Below are 17,366 nucleotides of genomic sequence, written 5' to 3'. Positions count from 1 at the left end.
CTCAAAAGGTCCAAGTCTTTGTCTTTTGCGTCGTCAGCATTGCGCTCGCCCGAGATTATTATCCTGATTTGACTCAGGTACTCATTAACAGCTGAGTCGACTGGTGTCCGACGTCAAATCACGATGCAAATCCCCCTGCCACCAGTGAGTATTGAACCGCGACCTTCCGTACGACAGCTTTGTGCTCTAACCACTCAGCTATCGCGAAAAATGCTGCCACCAAAAACCATGGAAGAAATAGTCCGTGCAATTCATCGGCTTAAACATTTTAAGTTGCCGGGAACGGATAGAATTACAGCCGAACTCGTTAAGTGTGGAGGTGAGCAGTTACACCAAGAGATTCATCAACTTATGAAATAGCAAATTAATGGCCAGAGTAAAACTGTACAAGGTCATGAAAGAATTTGGTATATCAACCAAGTGGATAAAACTAGGGTAACCCTAACCAGTGTGCGACGCAAGATAAAAGTAACAAGATCTCTCGAGAGACCATTCAACATCAAAAGGGGATGCCCAATCGTGCATTCTTTTTAACTTAGCCCTGGAAAAAGTGACCCGTGATGCGTGATATAAATGCGAGAGGCACCATCCTCAAGTTCATCCAACTACTGACCTATGTTGACGAAACTGCCTTCGTCTATATCGAGCAGGCGGCACGAGACTTTGAGACCTTTGGTAATTTCTCCTATCTAGGATTAAAAATCAATCGAAAACAGCTATGACGATGAAATCTAGGCACCGCAGTCTAATATATTTCAGCTTATGAAATCTGTTCAGTTCGAAATGTGCCACCATAGGGTCAAAGCTATTACTCTGCAAAGCAGTATCTTGCCAGTCATAATGTATTCTTCGGAGATTTGGCTTCTCAGCAAGAAAAATTGCGAACTGTTTGTCGCGTTCGAGAGAAGAATCCTCCGAAGGATTTTTAGCCTCCTACGACAGGATAGTCGATTCCATAGCCTATATACTGACGAAATCGGGTACCATGACCGTAACAGGACGCAAAACCGAAGTGTCTGAAGTTCCTTATTAAGGAAGGCTTATTAGAATCGGTTCGATGGATGTCTGTCACACCCGATTTACTCGGAAACGGCTGGATCGATTGGCACAAAATTTGGTGAGAATGTGTGGTCTGTGGATCCCTTTACATACAGGAAGTGGCGCCATTTTGTGGTGAGTTTAAGGGGGGACTCCCCACACCCGTGAAAGGGAGTGCATATTACATGAAAGGATTTAATTAATACTTTCCGAAAGTGGTACCATATTTGATATCGGATGAGGGCTCAAAATATTACCCTCGAAAAATGTAACAGATCTCGTTATCAGAACCTATAAAAACGAAAAATTTGAAAAAAATCACGATTGTGTAAACGAAATCTAGGCTCAAGATACATCCGTTCCTAATATAGTATATTAGGATATTTTAGAAATTAAGCCGGAAACCGCCTTTAAGTTCATGCTAGAAGTGCCTTTGGCACGAGCATAAAGGATAACTAAGGCATAACTTTGGGAAGTTTGAAGGAAATCCAACTATTATTAACAAAGTTATAGAAGGTAAAGCCTTTAAATTTTATGTGAATTTCGCGCATTCTAATCTCTCGAGTGCAGCAAATATATTAAAACCGCTTCGGGTTTCTGTTGGTGTTCATCAAGGAAGTGCCCTCTCACCACTCCTCCCTCCAAAAGTGATGTGGAACTGAATCTAAACAAATTTTTGACGACTGACCCCAATGAAACAGACACCGTCACCGCTCTGCCAAAAACTGAGCGATTTAAATATTTCGGATCGATGCTTTCAGCCAATGATGATCGACGTTATGAAATTCCTTCACGCATTAGTGCAACTTGGATGTAATGACGTTTCACAAGTGACGTTCTTTATGATCGACGCATCAATGAACGTGATGCAAACTCACTTGACAAGATTGGTCTGAACATCGAAGTCGGTGGGAAAAGACCAAAAGGCCGGCTGAAACAACGTTGGTTTGCACGCTAGATAGTGATTTGAGGATCTTTCGACTCCATCCAGCTCAGGCACATGAGCGAGCAAAATAGCGCAACCCATCAAACGAGCCGACCCCGCTCCTGAACGGGCTAGGCTAAAGAAGAAGAAGTATCGTCTGTGTTATAATAGGGTTAAAAGTTATGTTCTCCGCAACAAATTTCATGACAATTTAACACGACTCATTGAAACAAAATAAAGTAGTACTTACTTGCTGGTGCTGGCATATTTTCCAAAATAACAGGTTCACATGCTAAAGGAGGCTTCAATACAGGTGGGCTTGGTGCAGCCAGTTGAGTCTAGCAAAATCATTTTTATTACAACTGAACTAAATATGCTAAAAGACAGTCTTACTTTTGCTGATTTATTCGATTTATCCTCATCGCCCTCTTCATCACTACTCAACGTTAAAATTACAGGTTCAGCTTCTGGTGGTTTGACCCGTGGTATTCCCCGACCGCGTCCTCGTGTAGAGGCTGTGATTGTTACTTTACCGGCACGCAATGGAGGAAGACCGGATGCACTAACTGCGAGTGTACCCTTTGCCGCAGCCCTGCTTAGTAGCTCTGCTGGTGTTTTTTTCTTTTCGTCTTCTGATTTAGCGACTGATTTCGTTGCAACTCGCTTTGGCTCCTCGGTAAAGACTCTTTTGCAACTATTGAGAAAAAATACGATGTTAACTTGTTTCTGGCCTACCTTTGCCTTTTAAATTGTTTGAAAAGCACTTTGAAGTCGAATAAAACTTACACATCATATACTTCCACTTACCGTTCACATTTAGCGAAATCGGATCCAGTGTAACCGCATTGTGTGCAAACGGCCAAAAACCCTGGAATTAGTTTAGCAGGAACTTCCTTAGACGTTTCTGCAGTTTGCTTTTCAGATGAATTGTTCTGATTGGTTTGGGCACTTTGTTCAGCATTTGTTGCATTTTGCTGAGTACTGGCTTCTTGTTGCTGCTTTGACAGTTGCAAGCTATTTTCAGCAGCACTCGCTAGTTCAGTTACAGATTCTTGAACGCTGATACCAACAGTTACAATGTAATCGATACTTGCACCAGGATTGGGAACACATTGAATGCTCGTTTTAGGGGTGAATGGAACGCCTACTTGCTCGAGGAGCTCCTGAACAGTGCAGCTTTCTCGTGGGAGGGTGAATGTTATCAACCGTTGCTCACCATTGCTAAGGATTACTAACATTCGGGCGCTTTTTTGTGTGTCGCCACCCGGATTTTGGAGTTTGTTAGTAGACATGGGCTGAATAATGTGTTGGTTTTGCGGTTGACTTCGAATCACTTTCTTGCTGTCATCAGTTGCGGTTGCAGCTTGAGTAGTGTTTCTTTGAATTGCGACCGACGGTTGGCCAGATGTGCTAACGGCACGGTTCGCAGCAGTAGCGTTCGTACGTACTGCCTGTACTGCCTTCCCTAGAATATGAGCGGCTTGTTGCGGTTGTTGCTGCTGCCTTTGTTGTTGTTGTTGTTGACGTTTCAATTCTATAAGCGATATACTGGGCCCATTTTTTATCGTCACCTTGCCCGTGTTCTTATCGTCATCTGGAGATTCAATAGTGCTATAAGTAGTCACGGTAGTATGGAACGTTTTCGACCCCGAGGACTTGTTTGTTGACACCGTGCTACCAGGAGTATTAACTTCGTTGGCTTTCGTAACAACAACCGCCTGAATGCTTTCTTCCAAATCTAAAGACAAATTCGAATTATTATTAGTAATGGTGTGGGGAACAGAATTAGTTCTACCATTGGTGCTAGTGTTGGCGGCTATCTTCGGAATGCGGTATCGCGGGGTGGATTGTTGACTTCCCGCACCAACAGCAACTGAGTTTGGTGACTGATTCTTTGGAGTTTGAGTTGCTATAACGCGCTGTGCCTGACCTCCAGTAATCACCCCTCTAGGTGTGGTAGCCAGAGTAGTGCTCACCACTCCAGCATAAATGCGTTGCGTCGGAGTTGAAACAAGTGGAGGAACATTCTGTCGAGATTGGGATTGTGCTGTTGATACTTGATTTACTTGGTATTGCACTGTTCGCGGTTGAGCATTTTGAGGCTGTGAGGTTTGCTGTTGCTGCACTATGGTTGAATTAGTTGGTGCCTGAAGGCGTACCGGAGTACCACCACGTCCTCCTCGGGGGGAGGGACCCCCACGACCGCGTGCAGCATTCCCTCTACGTTGCACTTGTTTGACTACTGTTGCTTGGGGAGGTGTCATACTTTCAGAGGTATTTGCGGAACTTGAGGCGATTGCTGCGGTCACCGTCTGAGTGGTCAACGAAGCACTTTGGGGTGTTGAAAATCGAGGACTGTTGTTGCGGAAAGGTGCCAACTTAGGCGCCTGGTTTGGGCTAATTAGCGTTACACCCCTCGGAGTTGCAATTCGCACAAGACGCGATGGTGATATTTGAGCCGGATGCGGTTTCTGTTGCATAATATTGGTCTGCTGAGTCTGTTGATGTTGTATGTGCTGCTGAGTTTGTGGAGTTTGATAAATTAAATTTGGTTGTATTTGAGGTTGGCTTGATACAATAAGTTGCCGGGTTTGGGATGGTTGTTGTTGCATTACGGATACTCGATTTGACGGAGATACGATCTGCTGGTGTTGATGCTGCAAAGGATGCGTCTGCTGTGGTTGTTGCTGCTGAATGTGTTGCTGTTGTTGTTGTATTTGTTGCTGCTGTTGTGTAATATGTTGTTGATGATTAGTTTGAATTGTAGCCTGGGGTTGTGTGTTATAAAGCACTGTTCTAGTCTGGGGTTGTTGGTATACGTATCGCGACTGGTTTATAGTGTTTCCTTGCATTTGCCTCAGAACTATCGGATTTGTGGTTTGTTGTTGCTGCTGCGGTGCAGGCTGTTGTTGCAGTACTATATGCGGAGTCTGTTGCATTATCACGTGTTGATGTGTGGTCGCTTGATTTGTCATAGGTTGTTGAATGAGAGACGCCGTCGGCTGCTGATTCGTACCAATCGTTTTTTGAAGTATTATGTTTTGCTGCGTAGCATCCTGATGTAGTTGATGCGATATATTGATGTTCTGTTGCGGCTGCACTTGCTGATGCTGAATCAATTGATCGCTAGGAACTTCGGTTGAGTAATAGATTGATGGTTGGGCTACTGCGGCAGTTTGCTGCCCACTATCGTTTTCAGTGCTTTGTATTATGTAAGCTTGTGTACTTTGCGTTGGCTGTTGATATGTGACTAACTGCTGTATGGGTGTTTCATTCAGGACGAGTGATTCTTCCGGAGCTATAATGACCTTCGAAAGGAAAACACAAAATCAGCTTACGGTACATTTATTTACTAACTGAAATTACCACCTGCTGCGTATTTTGTGTTTCATCGGCAACTCCACTTCCCATAGAAACAACTTGAACATTTTCCAGATTGAGATTCGGATACAAACGTTTTAATTCGTCCAGGTTTATTGAAATATACGGTGATTCCATAGCTGCAATAAGGGATTTTTCAGATTTATTATTGGAAAACAACTCCCTTCCAAGTAGTAAAAGCTAATGAAATGTTTTTCATCGATGCTAATGATTTTTCCCAAAAGTTCTACAAGGGTGGAACTGCGAAAGACTATTCTAGTCGTGATCACATAAATATACGCTTTTAAGAAATTAAAAATTTCAGCACTCTGCGGCTCGCAGATGTTGAGTGCTCCTTTTTATAATTCGCAGAACAGGATAAATTAAATTTGGTTCTGCGAATTATATAATTATATAATATATATTTGCGAGCCGCTTCGGTCACGCTGCTCGCAAGGCAGAGGTGAGGCAGCGTTTCACGATTTGCCTCTGCCCTAGTAAGAAACCGTAAAGCCGTCATCGCCTAATTTTTTGTAGAACAAGATTCACGCTCGTTGGAAAAAAAAAAGAAAAGATATACCAATGCAATATAATGTATTATTGAGTGTTGAAAAGGCTGACCCACACCCAGGTTAATACGTACTCCGTGAAGTAGAATGTGTACCCTTTGAATTGGAATTTAAAAATTCACTCAAATTCAACGTCCGTCGTAAAAGCAGACTAAATGAGATAGAAATTTGTGGATTACCAATTTGCAAATTTTAAAGCTGTTTCGATATCAGACGTCAAACATACCCAAGTTGGGAAGTGTGAGGCACCTTCTTTTTCTTCAGCCTTTCTCCCGTGCGCAAGCGGGGTCGGCTCGTCGTGAGCGATTTCGCCATTTGGCTCTATCGAATCCCTGATCTGGGTGCAATCTCGAGGCACCATAGGAAAGGAATGATTTCTAAGAACAACCTCATGCAGTTCAGTTGAGGAGAGCCGTCCTTAAGGACTACATTGTAATTGTGGTGGTGGTGGACTCTAACCACATCCTATCTGATAATGTTATGAAAGAACGAGCAATGATCTCACCAGGAAATTTATCAGTAGAGTACTTACTTGCCGCAGAGACACACTGACACGCTCTTTTCAGTCCGAACGAAACGCGTTTGTGCGTCGGTGATGTTTGCAAGTTGTTTCGCTTCCACTCAACATGTCCACGAATAGAATAGAGGTAAGTCCTTCAGTAAATGCCATGGAACTGCGGGTGCCACTGGTCGTGGCGTAGGAATCCGACAGCTCACACCGTATGAATGAGTATTTGAGTCAGGTGCTCAGAGGTGGTGGTGAGGAAGACGGGGTGGCAACCCTGTCGGCTGAACCAAAACCAAGTGGCCGAGGAGAACCTCCATAGTGATGGCACCGGGCGACGCTGTATCACTTTGGCTTGCCGGCCGTGATGCAGTAGGCGAATGCTCCAAAGGCCTAATCAGGGCGATCAGACCCACGTCTGCACGAGGACTCATCTGAAGTGGCAATTTGGTCACGAAACCTCACCAGGGGTATATTGGTACCATGGTAACCGGGATAGCCCCTGGACTCTCATACATCAGGGGAACTCCCGTTGTATGTGAATACAGCTCGGGTTGGCCCCCTAGTGGGAGCTTCATGGGGGTTGTTGGTTATACTCAGGCGAGAAGAGACCTTCGGGCCTCGGCGTAGTGTTACGTTTCAATACGGGTGCCGTACTCCTTAGTTCGGTAGAGATTTAGGTGTAGGTCTTGCATCCACCAATATGAATGCTAAGCCATGCACTGGGTATAGACTGGTACCGTTGTTGCTTGTCGCAGCAGGGCTCTGATTATGGTTACAAAATCAATCCGTGTCTTAAGAAGACCGTGGGATTAAGTCTCCACTCGACAGGTATCCACGTAAAACACTCAAGGACTCAGTACCTGGGTCAAATCAGGGTAATGACCTTGGGCGAGTGCAATATTGACCACATTGCCTCCTACATTGTATTGTAGTCTACCGTTACGGTTTTGAATGAGGTGCTCTAACATATTTCAAGGCCCAGATCTAATATGCATTGTTGTAACAATGATTACTATTATTGTATCAGTTCGTGTAGCTCCCAAAGTCATCACGAAAATCGCAATATGCACACCTTTCGGACCCTTCGTGTTCACTAGGATGACTTTCAGATTTTTCAGTGATTCATCCACTCTATGCAACGAAACCTGCACTTTTGTTTCGTTTATTTGAATGATGTTCTGGTTGCGTCTTCCTCTGAGTCCGAGCATTTAGAGTACCCTCGAGCGCATTTTTCCAAGCCTGCTTGAGGGCGGTCTAGAACTAACCCCAAATACACATTTGGGGAGTTTCATATTTTCAGCTCAACGTCCAGTATACAATATATTTTGGCCGATTTCCGTCAGGTATTGCATCACATGCCAGGAATGTAATACTACAAAACATGTGAGAAAAGAGGTAGAGGCAGAGAAGTGCAGAGGCTCGATCCACACAATTCATCCCAATTTAATTAACCCTTTGCGAGAATCGCAAGTTTCCAGGTATTACCTCGGAATCATCGATAGTTTCACGCCTGAGGTGATATCTCTGAAAGACATTTCTGCACAATATTGTACCGAAAGTGGAGCCCATGCTTTCGTGCACCGGTAGCTGTAATTATCGAGCAGGGAAAGAAATTTGACTCCTCCCTTTTCTCGGGTTTGGGCAAATTCATCAATTTCAAACGTTACCGGACAAAAACGAATCACCTGTATAGACACAGGACGCCTAAGGACGCTATAATGACCCAAAACGACCCTGCTTGGTTGCAAGTCCTGCCACCCGTTCTATTCGGCCTCCAGACAGTCAATCGCGAGGAATTTGCTGCAATTACCGCGGAGCTGGTATACGGGGAGAATTCGAGTCTCCCCAGCGGTCCTGTACTCAACATTAGATCAGGACTTAACACTACCGATTTGGTACGTCTGCTTAACGACACAGTTGCCGCTAAAGCCGCTTACGATAACGCTTTCACAGCCCTCGAGCGAAGCCCAATTTTAACCTCGACGTAGGAAGCATGATCACGAGGGTCTTCCTGGCCCACCTTTTTTCCAGCGCGGCCAGTCATTTTGAGTTGCGGCAGCTGAGCTCTGAGGGAACCGTGCGTTTAATTCCTCGCTGAAACTCCATTTTGTTTCAGCCGGGGGCGGAGTGAGCAACCTACGTGTCGAACGCAAACAATTGCGATAAAGTCGGCGATGACCTCGAAAAACAATTTTTTAACAGCAAAAATTAATTTTCGAATAACAAGAAAGTCAGGAAAAAGTGAGTCAGACGAAAGTAAAGTGTATTATCTTACCAAATTGCCAATAAGCTACTCAAAGAAGAGCTGCTGGCGAAGGACATCGACATTCGATAAGGCAACATTCTGAGGGAAGGGAACGACGCCTTATTGTTTTAAGTCGTTAGTCCACACGTTTAGATGTTTTCTCTCCTATAACCCGCAAGAATTGTAAGATTTTCCCCTTGGGGAGCAAATGTTGAAATGTTCAATCCAATGTTTAACCGGCGAAGCATTTTGAATTCGTTTTAAATCAGCGTAATATTATATTTCTTCTTATTGATTGCCTGAACGCATACCGAGTTTAGCTCAAAAATTTTGGAGAAAATTATAGGAAGGAGTTTTGCCTTCGCTCGAGTCACAATACGGATAGACAACACAACGTCTCTTAAGTTGTCGAGTGTTCGCGCCTCCACCAAAAATACGGCAACATTACTAGCGAATGTAGTATCTCCCAGCCAGTTGGAGCATGATGTTCAGAAGTGGCGTCCCAATTTTCTCCAAGGTACGTCCTTTACGACCCGTGAGAGACTGCAACCTTGGCGGTGGAACGGTTCTCAGTACTTGGTAAGTTGTGGAAGCGACAGGACGTAATTTATTGTAAACCGCTGCGCGCCAACCGTGTCTCGAAAAAAATGGAATCGATGAAATTGTTGGAATTTGCTGGAGGAAGATGATGTGGTCCTTTTGTTCAACTTTGCCGCATAGGTCACAGCGGTCCGTGGTTGAGCACCTATCCTAGCCAGGAAGACCTTCTTTAAGATCTTGTTGGTGACAAGGCGGTTAACCATTTTGGTGGTTTTAGATTTTAGTTCTAGAGTTGTCTAACAAGGCTTTTTGGAATTCATGGGAAGATGTTGGCGAAACATTTTCCTTTTGTCCTAGCGGGGAATATGCCCGCTAGGGTAGATCTTTTGGCAGTCTGATTTGCTAGTTCATTAATAGGAACCCCGCTGTGCGCTGGAGTCCAAATTGGACTTCCTCAAGGTGAGAATCCTCAACAAAGGCGTGAATTTTAAGTAGTGGGTGGTTGTTTGAGGTAGCATACATTTGTACGCTCTCTGACTGTCGATTCAAATGACAAATTTTTGGAGATCTCGGGCCTGTGCTGCACGTGTCCCAAATTTTATGGCGGCTAAGTCAGCAGTTTGGGTAGACTTCACCGGGATTGAAAAGTAAACATTCCCCAGATATAGAAGAAACAACAGCGCTGCCCGTGGAATCCGCCGAATGCGATACATAGGATGTCGCTTTCAAACGGCAAAAGAAACAAGGATTCCCCGAAGTTTTCTGACAAATCGCAAGAAAAACCATTCTATCTCCTGAATTCCTCTAAATTGTCGTTAATGATCGTTCTTTGAGTGAATACTAAGTCGTGCGATTGACCTTGTGCAGTTACATACAGCCATGTCCTCATTTGCATCTGTAGAAAACATTTTTTTCTACATTTGGTCTGGTGCAATTTAATTTTCAAAACAAGTGGGTAATGAAAGTTGGTGTTTATATTTGAAGACATTTCGACAAAGATCGTCAAATAGGTGGTAAAATTTCCAAAAAAATGAGCAGCAGTAGGAAGAAAAACACTTTCAATTTGCCTCTCAGCATCTTGCCAAGCATCGAGCAACACGTGGACACAAGGAGTGTTTCTTGTATCGAATCGTGATGTGAACAAATAAAAAAAGAATAGGTTGCTCCAGGAGAAACGCCAACGCCTAGAGTCAAGCAGGATCTCCACTCAAAGAAGAAACATTTACGCTTGGTGGCACCAGGAGTGTATATTGCATTGGGTATCTCCCAATGGAAGAAACAGTGTGGTCAGCAAAGAGCTATAAATTGCCGAGTTTCACCACGTAAATGAACAGTTCAACTGAAAAGGCCAGAGCGGCAAAGCCAAACAATACTGCTTCAAAACAATCCTAGGCTGAATTGCGAAAGTGGTCGAGGGCGTAGTCTAAGAGCTCGAATGAAAGGTTTTTTACCATTCACCATATTTTCTGTCTCCTGTTCAATCAGTTAAATCAAAAACTGACCCAAAAATGTCTTCGACTCATGACCGCACAGCTTGTGGCGGAACGAGATCAACAAAATAGTCGAAAGACGAGAACAGGTCGTGAGCATTAAGGGCGAATATATTATTATTTTATTGCTCTATTTATTGCTGTTTAGCCAAATAAAATTTTTTGAAAAAAACGGTACGAACATATTGAGCTACCTAATGGTTTAGATGTATAAAATAATAATAATTCTGCATACGTGTTGGATGTTGCGGGGAGTTCTCGACGGATTCTCGCATTGTCCTACCACTAATGACCTACCGGCCACTACCGCCTCTTTATAATTTAAGTAGGTAGAATCGTCCGAGCCTAAATGCTTGGCATTTAGTGTTAGTAATAGGTAAGATCCGGCATCTGCCGCGATTGTGACAAAATTTTGAACTCCGGCGTAGCCAGTCCCAAGCCCGTTTGTTAAAGGAGGAAGGAGTTGTTACCCTCAGGGGGTAGGTGAGGAAAGTGCAGGAACTTTGCAGTCTTGCAGATCACTCACTGAGGAAGCTATCACCACACCTGGCAGTTCAGTATAAAATGCAAACCGAAAAATGAGGAGAAGGAGAAATTTGAGGTCCGGTACGGATGACCGGCAGGAGTCCCGTAATGGACAGCATGGCGTCGAAACCGCTAATTGTAGGACGATTCAACGTTTAGGCACCATGATGACCAGGAGCATTGCTCCGCCTGCTACAGCTGTTTCGCCACAATCTGTATCGACCATTTCAGCAGATTCACTTCGGCAGCGGATGAAGTGGGCTGAGGAAATGAACCTCTTTACCCTCTTTATATCATCCGCTCCTATTACGAAATAACGGCAGAGGCGGATACTATATCTTATCGCCCCTTGTTGCACCAGAGACGTTGAGCGTTTTCTGCAATTCGCACACGTGACTGTGCAGCGAGTTGCAGATGAGTACCGCTTTATTGCTCGTGGCGACACAATCCCGGCCATTATCAGGGAGCGTGTTCGACTTGAGGTCATCGCGGATACTGGTGACCAAGAGTCGATAGGGGCAGAGACGGCGGCATAAGAAACACCACGCCGCACTGCAGACAGCATTTTCAGTGCTCGCGAAGCACTTTTCTCCACCGTCTAACTGAAGTCCTCGCTGAGGTTTGGGACGAATTCCAAAGAGCGTATATAGAATTCTCAGAAATGGCTCCTTTGCATAGACCAGGTATTCCCAAGCTCTATGCAGCTCCAGCAACTCCGAGCATTATATCTCAAGTCAATGATGAGATTCCATATCGTCTGTATGCTATTCTGTCGTTGTTGCAACTACAATCACTTGTGTATTGTGGTGCAGTTACGTAGTTGAAATTCTGGACATACAAAAGCAGAAACTTTCTGTCGTATGCAGTCGGTTACGACGGTATGGCGAAAGTCATTGCAGACGTGTCCAGAATGCAACATGCGCGAGGAAACAGCTGAGCTTTTCCAGATCACTCAACGAATCCCAACAGAGCGTGCAGACAGTGCAGTTTTCGGTGACGGAAGCGGATGTTGGGGGTTACCCTCCCAGAATGTTCAGTGGATGACCGGCGAAGGCATCCGCCATGCCACTACGATTGGCATTAATTTTTCGGATGTTACCGAAGAGGAAGTTCGACGAGCCATAAACAGCTCGAAGGACTGCAGGGGCCCAGGTCTGGATCGGGTGCGGAACTTCTGACACAAAAAGTTTACCAGTATACATGGTCGATTAGCACACAGCATAAATCAGGTCATGAGTCGGCCGGAGGAATTTCCACCCTTCCTCACTGCGGGGATTGCCTACCTTATCCCTAAAGAGGACAGGACCTCGCAGACATAAGACCAATTACTTGCTTACCAATCCACTAGAAATTCATTTATTAGCGGAAGGGCTAATGCACATCTTGAGGACTGCAATATTCTGTCCGAGGAGCAGAGGGGCTGCCGAGTTGGGTCAAGGGGTTGCAAAGACCAACTCATTATCGACTCGATAGTTGTAGGACAAGCAACTAGAGGCCAAAGAAATCTCTTTAGTTGCTATATCGATTATGCCAAGGCTTTCGAATGCGTACCGCATACCTGGCTAATCGCTGTCCTACGTCTGTATCTCATTGATCCGAAACTAATAAAGTTTTTAGCGACAGTCATGAAAGGGTACAACACCACCTTATCAGTGCCTTCATCTGAGGGTGCCAATACCTCAGAGCCTGTCCATATATGGAGATACTATGCGAACTGACACACTTAATGTTCTTAGGTAACATCAAGTTGTATGCTGATACTGACGACCACATTAGAAGTCTGTTGCGAATAGTGGACATATTCAGCCGTGATATTTGGATGGAGTTTGGATTAGACAAGGGTCGAATCTAAGCCATCCGCAAAGGTCATCACGAGCCGCATGCCGGACATAGCATTGACCTCCACATCCAAACTACGACCGAGACAGTCTTCTGCAAATACCCAGGAATTCTGCAAGGAACCCATGCTGGTGTTGGTGATCTAAAGGATGCTTTGCTGTCCGAATTCCTGCGACGTGTAAAGCTGGTACTGAAATCGCATCTCTCGGAGAAGAATAAAATAAGCGCATTGAATGTATTTGCTATCCCTTCACTGGCTTGCACGGAAATACTTGGAGAAGAAGGTAAACTATGAGCCACTGGCTCGGGAAATTAAAGAAATTTCGCGTCTCGAGTGGATGGTTGTAGTTCCCATAATATTGTCAGCTACAGGTATTGCACCTAAATCCCTCATGGCTTCCCTTGATGTCCTCGGACTCTCACACAGTCTGGTTCAAACCATGCAGAAATATACCATATGTACTCGATGTTGCGGGAAGTTTTCGACGGATTCTCCTATTGACCTACCACCGGCAATCAGCGCCCCTTTATAATTTAAGTAGATAGCATGGTCCGAGCCTAAATGCTTGCCACTTAGTGCTAATATTAGGTAAAATCCGGCATCTGCCGAGATTGTGACAACTCGGAAAAAATTTTGAATTTTATTATGATTTATCAAGTTTAATTTAAATTATGATTTCTGATGCGATCTGATATAAATCATTGATTTCCCCGAGAGTGGAAGAAGGGGACGATCGCGTGCACTACGCAGATGGAGCATTCCGGAAAAATCTAATAGCTTTTGTTAGAACGACATATAATGTGGCCGGATCTCTGAGAAATTTGAGGTTCTTCTTGCTATCGGTATCATTCTTTATTTTACCCTGTTCGGAGGACGTGGAGGAGCTCAATGGACGATGATATCTTCCCCAAACACGTCGACTACGCTGATGACATATGTTTGCTCTCTCACCGGATCATGGACCTTGGCTAAATGGCTCTGGACTTGGAAAGAGAGGCAAGTAGAATTGGACTGAACATAAATATCAACAAAACTAAGGTTCTTGTCTGACAGATCATCACTCTCCCTATCTACATTAATCATCAAAGTATCGATGGCGTCGATAAATTTGTATATCTAGGAAGCGCGGTTTCTGCCGATCGTGAACCCAATTGGGTGTTATCCGAAGAATGAACAGCAATAGGTCCACTTCCACTGCCTTGTTTAAAATGTAGTAATTTGTTCAAATTGAGATTGTTGCGTGCTAGTGTCCTTTCTGTGTTGTTATATGGGAGTAGCACATGGAAAGTGAACTCCACTGCCAGTCGAAGGATTCAAGCCTTCGTCAAAACAGGCTGCGACGTATCATCGGAGTACGCGGCACACAGACCTAGCATCCGTACGCTATGTGAAGACGGAAGTCGCAGTTAAAAAGCGACAATTCCATTTCAAGCTTAGATATGCAGTCGTCTCAAGGACACTTTGTGTAGGACAGTGGAGGAGGATTGCGGACATCTCGAAGAGCTGAAGCGCTTTTCACCAAACCACGGGCGATAGCGCGTACATGTGTGTGACTCCTTGCACCCCACCAAGGGGCAAATGGTAAACATATATTAATTTAGTAAAAAAAAAAAAGAAATCATTAAAAATACTCAAATAACAAAATATAGTGCATAAACTGGAGAAATTCGACATCTATCCTAGAATGCAAATACTTCTGCCGCTAATGGGATTTGGAGCCATCCGAACATCCCTCAGGAAAGGCTGAATGGATATCCAACGTGGCGCACGGATATTGAGAATGGTTTCAATTCCTAACATGCATATTTCCTGAGAATAACGCGACTGGAAACATGTTTTTGAGGTCGGAACTGAAATTGAGAGATAAGGTATCAGGCAGAGTAAGGTAATGAATTATACCAGCCATAGGAAGGACATAGGAATTATCTCAATATATAATCGATAGGAAGCTCGAATAATAATCAACTGGAAACGTAAAATTGCGTTTGTGCGCAAAACTTGCAATTCAACGCCGTGGAAAACGAAGCTCACTCACTGCTAGCCAACGTCTGAGTTGCTTTTGTTTTAACGAAACCGAATGTCCCTACTCGCAAGTGCGAAGGAATCTTTTCCAATAGAATATAGCAAATATTTAGGTTTGGAAGTGGGTAACGCCAGAATGATGGCAACTACAGATCCATCCACTTACAACCACTTGTCACCGTAACGTGAGTGCAATCATGCACTATCCTTAGGCACTAGTGCGATGGTTACTAGACGAGTCAAACAAATTGCAAGACTCATTCACGTTAGATTAGTCAATAGAAGCCTCCTCGCAACAGTGAACTTCATCGTGGGATCTTTCGGATGCACCTCACGTCAGCAGAGTCAGTCTAATTCAAATTTCGCAATTTGAACTGCCAATCAACAGCGCTAACAGACTTATTGGTTCCAAGCAATTTACAGGCGTACGGCCTTTTCCCCAATGTTGGGAAAAGTGCCCAATAAATCGCTTCCTTGCTCAGCTAACTCTAATCAACGGTAAATGCATTAGACACATTGCGCCTGGTTCCACCAAACCTCTGACACTAGCGAAAAAGTTTCTCTTTCGCATCGGTTGACACTGCACAGGCTCCCAGCCACCTTGTTTTCACCAAAAAGCGCTGCACGCTCGCCACTTCATCCAATGGATACGCTCATCGGGCGCAGTCCACCGCAATTGCCTTAAAATAAGGAGAACTACACTGGGAAACCATTGTTCCATCGAAATAAAAGCATTTTCCGAGGGGATATTCCACACACGGCCATAATTTCGCACGGAAAATCATGAACACTTAGCCAGGGTAGACACTCCGCGACGACCTAAATTCCGTCAGATTATCCAATTTTGAAACTCGTTTACCTGCAATTCGTCTATCAATCGCCCGCCGTTTTTACTGCCCCCTTTTTCAATACATTTCCATTTTGACTTTTTCACCGATCAACATTCAAAAATGCACAACTAAATGCCGAAATTTTAATGAATTTTCCTACGATTGCTCCACAAACACACTCTGTACGCATACCAGTGCAATATGGCGTACTTGGATTTATGACATGACGATGTCATGGCGGCTGGTGGCCATCTTGTGGAAACGGTGGAAAGCGGAAGGTGGTGGATGAGAGAGGGGAGAAGTAGGGGGTGGTTTTAGAAAATTCTGTCAAATTTGCCTGATAAGTGGGATTTGTACATGGGAGAGTAGTGGGACCATTCACGGAACTTGTTTGAATGTGGTGGTGAGTGGGACCACTGATGATTTTTTTCTATTCTTGTTGGAATGGTAATTTTAGGAACGGTTTAGGTGTGCCATACTTGGACGCGCACCATTTTACAAAATTCGTATTACATCGGTTCTTGGCGGGAAACATGCGTTCCACAGAGAATATGAGTGTGGAACATAAATTGGACGCATAAATCCCAAGTATTGCCATATTTGTTTGAAGCTTGTAAGTAAGTGAATAGAGCTCAGAAATAGTTGTAATTCTAGAATTCTAGGATAATTCTTTAAATCTTCGCTTCCTGCGACGACGGCATCAGAAGTCGTGGGCACTGGCGTGCATCAAACTTGCTGCAAGTAGTAACCTAGTGGATTTTCAGCGCTCCCTTTTAGCAAGAAACTTCTTTTGCACGACCGAATATCGATTGGTTGAAAAGGTGTTCTTTCGAGTTTAAGGGAAACAGTCACTTAGCTCATTTTCCTCTCTTCCACATACATTTGCGCATTTTTTAAATTAATATTAACAATAAATGAATACGCTTGGAGTGCTCAAATCGTCTTAAATTTACACTTAAAATATGACAAAGTCTAAAATAAGATTTTTTTATTTAGTGGATCTCGAATAACTTAAAGATATTCGACTTCAGCCTAGAAACTTAAAAATAAAACCACTTAGAAGGGTATAATGAGGTATGAACCTATTACGCATGTAAGAAATGATGAATAAGGCACTAACGAGTAAATTTTTGCTTCTTCAAACTCTGACATAAAAGCAAAACATTTTTGAAAGTCTCAAAGAAAAAAAGAGAAGAAAAAGGATTTTTTTCAAATTGTTTAGTACAAACACGAAAGGGAAGTGAATTAATAAAACGTTGTTATGAACTGCTCTGTAATATTTTCGAATTTTAAACGATAAAAAAAATATACAATAAAATACTGAATTGAATCGAAAGAACTGGGAGAGGTTTGAAGGAAGAATTTTTCTTAGTACTACAGAAACTGTATTTCCGGAGAAAAAACCCCGGAGAAAAGAATCCTAAAAAATGCTTTTAACCTACTTTATGAAATTAAACTCCGTTCATTTTGTTAT

General features: G+C 43.7%; 1 protein-coding gene across 4 annotated transcripts in view; it reads right to left on the bottom strand.

The window, feature by feature from the left end:
* The window catches only part of LOC119647906 (protein split ends), a 40,927-nt gene extending 24,843 nt beyond the window's left edge, over positions 1–16,084 (bottom strand). The window contains exons 1-6 of one of the 4 annotated variants that reach the window (XM_038049217.1): positions 15,922–16,084; positions 5,330–5,463; positions 3,759–5,271; positions 2,771–3,701; positions 2,357–2,657; positions 2,214–2,301 (exon numbers count right to left, since the gene is read on the bottom strand). In XM_038049217.1, the coding sequence (XP_037905145.1) occupies positions 2,214–2,301; positions 2,357–2,657; positions 2,771–3,701; positions 3,759–5,271; positions 5,330–5,461 (2,965 nt within the window). In that variant the 5' untranslated portion in view covers positions 5,462–5,463; positions 15,922–16,084. Of the gene's footprint in view, positions 1–2,213; positions 2,302–2,356; positions 2,658–2,770; positions 5,272–5,329; positions 5,464–6,424; positions 6,520–15,921 lie in introns of those variants that run through there. The other 3 variants (XM_038049214.1, XM_038049216.1, XM_038049215.1) reach the window with 3 other exon arrangements.
* Positions 16,085–17,366: the final 1,282 nt, after the last annotated feature.

Source organism: Hermetia illucens, chromosome 2, assembly GCF_905115235.1.
Source record: "Hermetia illucens chromosome 2, iHerIll2.2.curated.20191125, whole genome shotgun sequence".
In the NCBI taxonomy this organism is placed as follows: Eukaryota; Metazoa; Arthropoda; class Insecta; order Diptera; family Stratiomyidae; genus Hermetia; species Hermetia illucens.
Note: the sequence above shows the minus strand (reverse complement) of the source record. Positions and strands in the feature narration are given on the sequence as shown.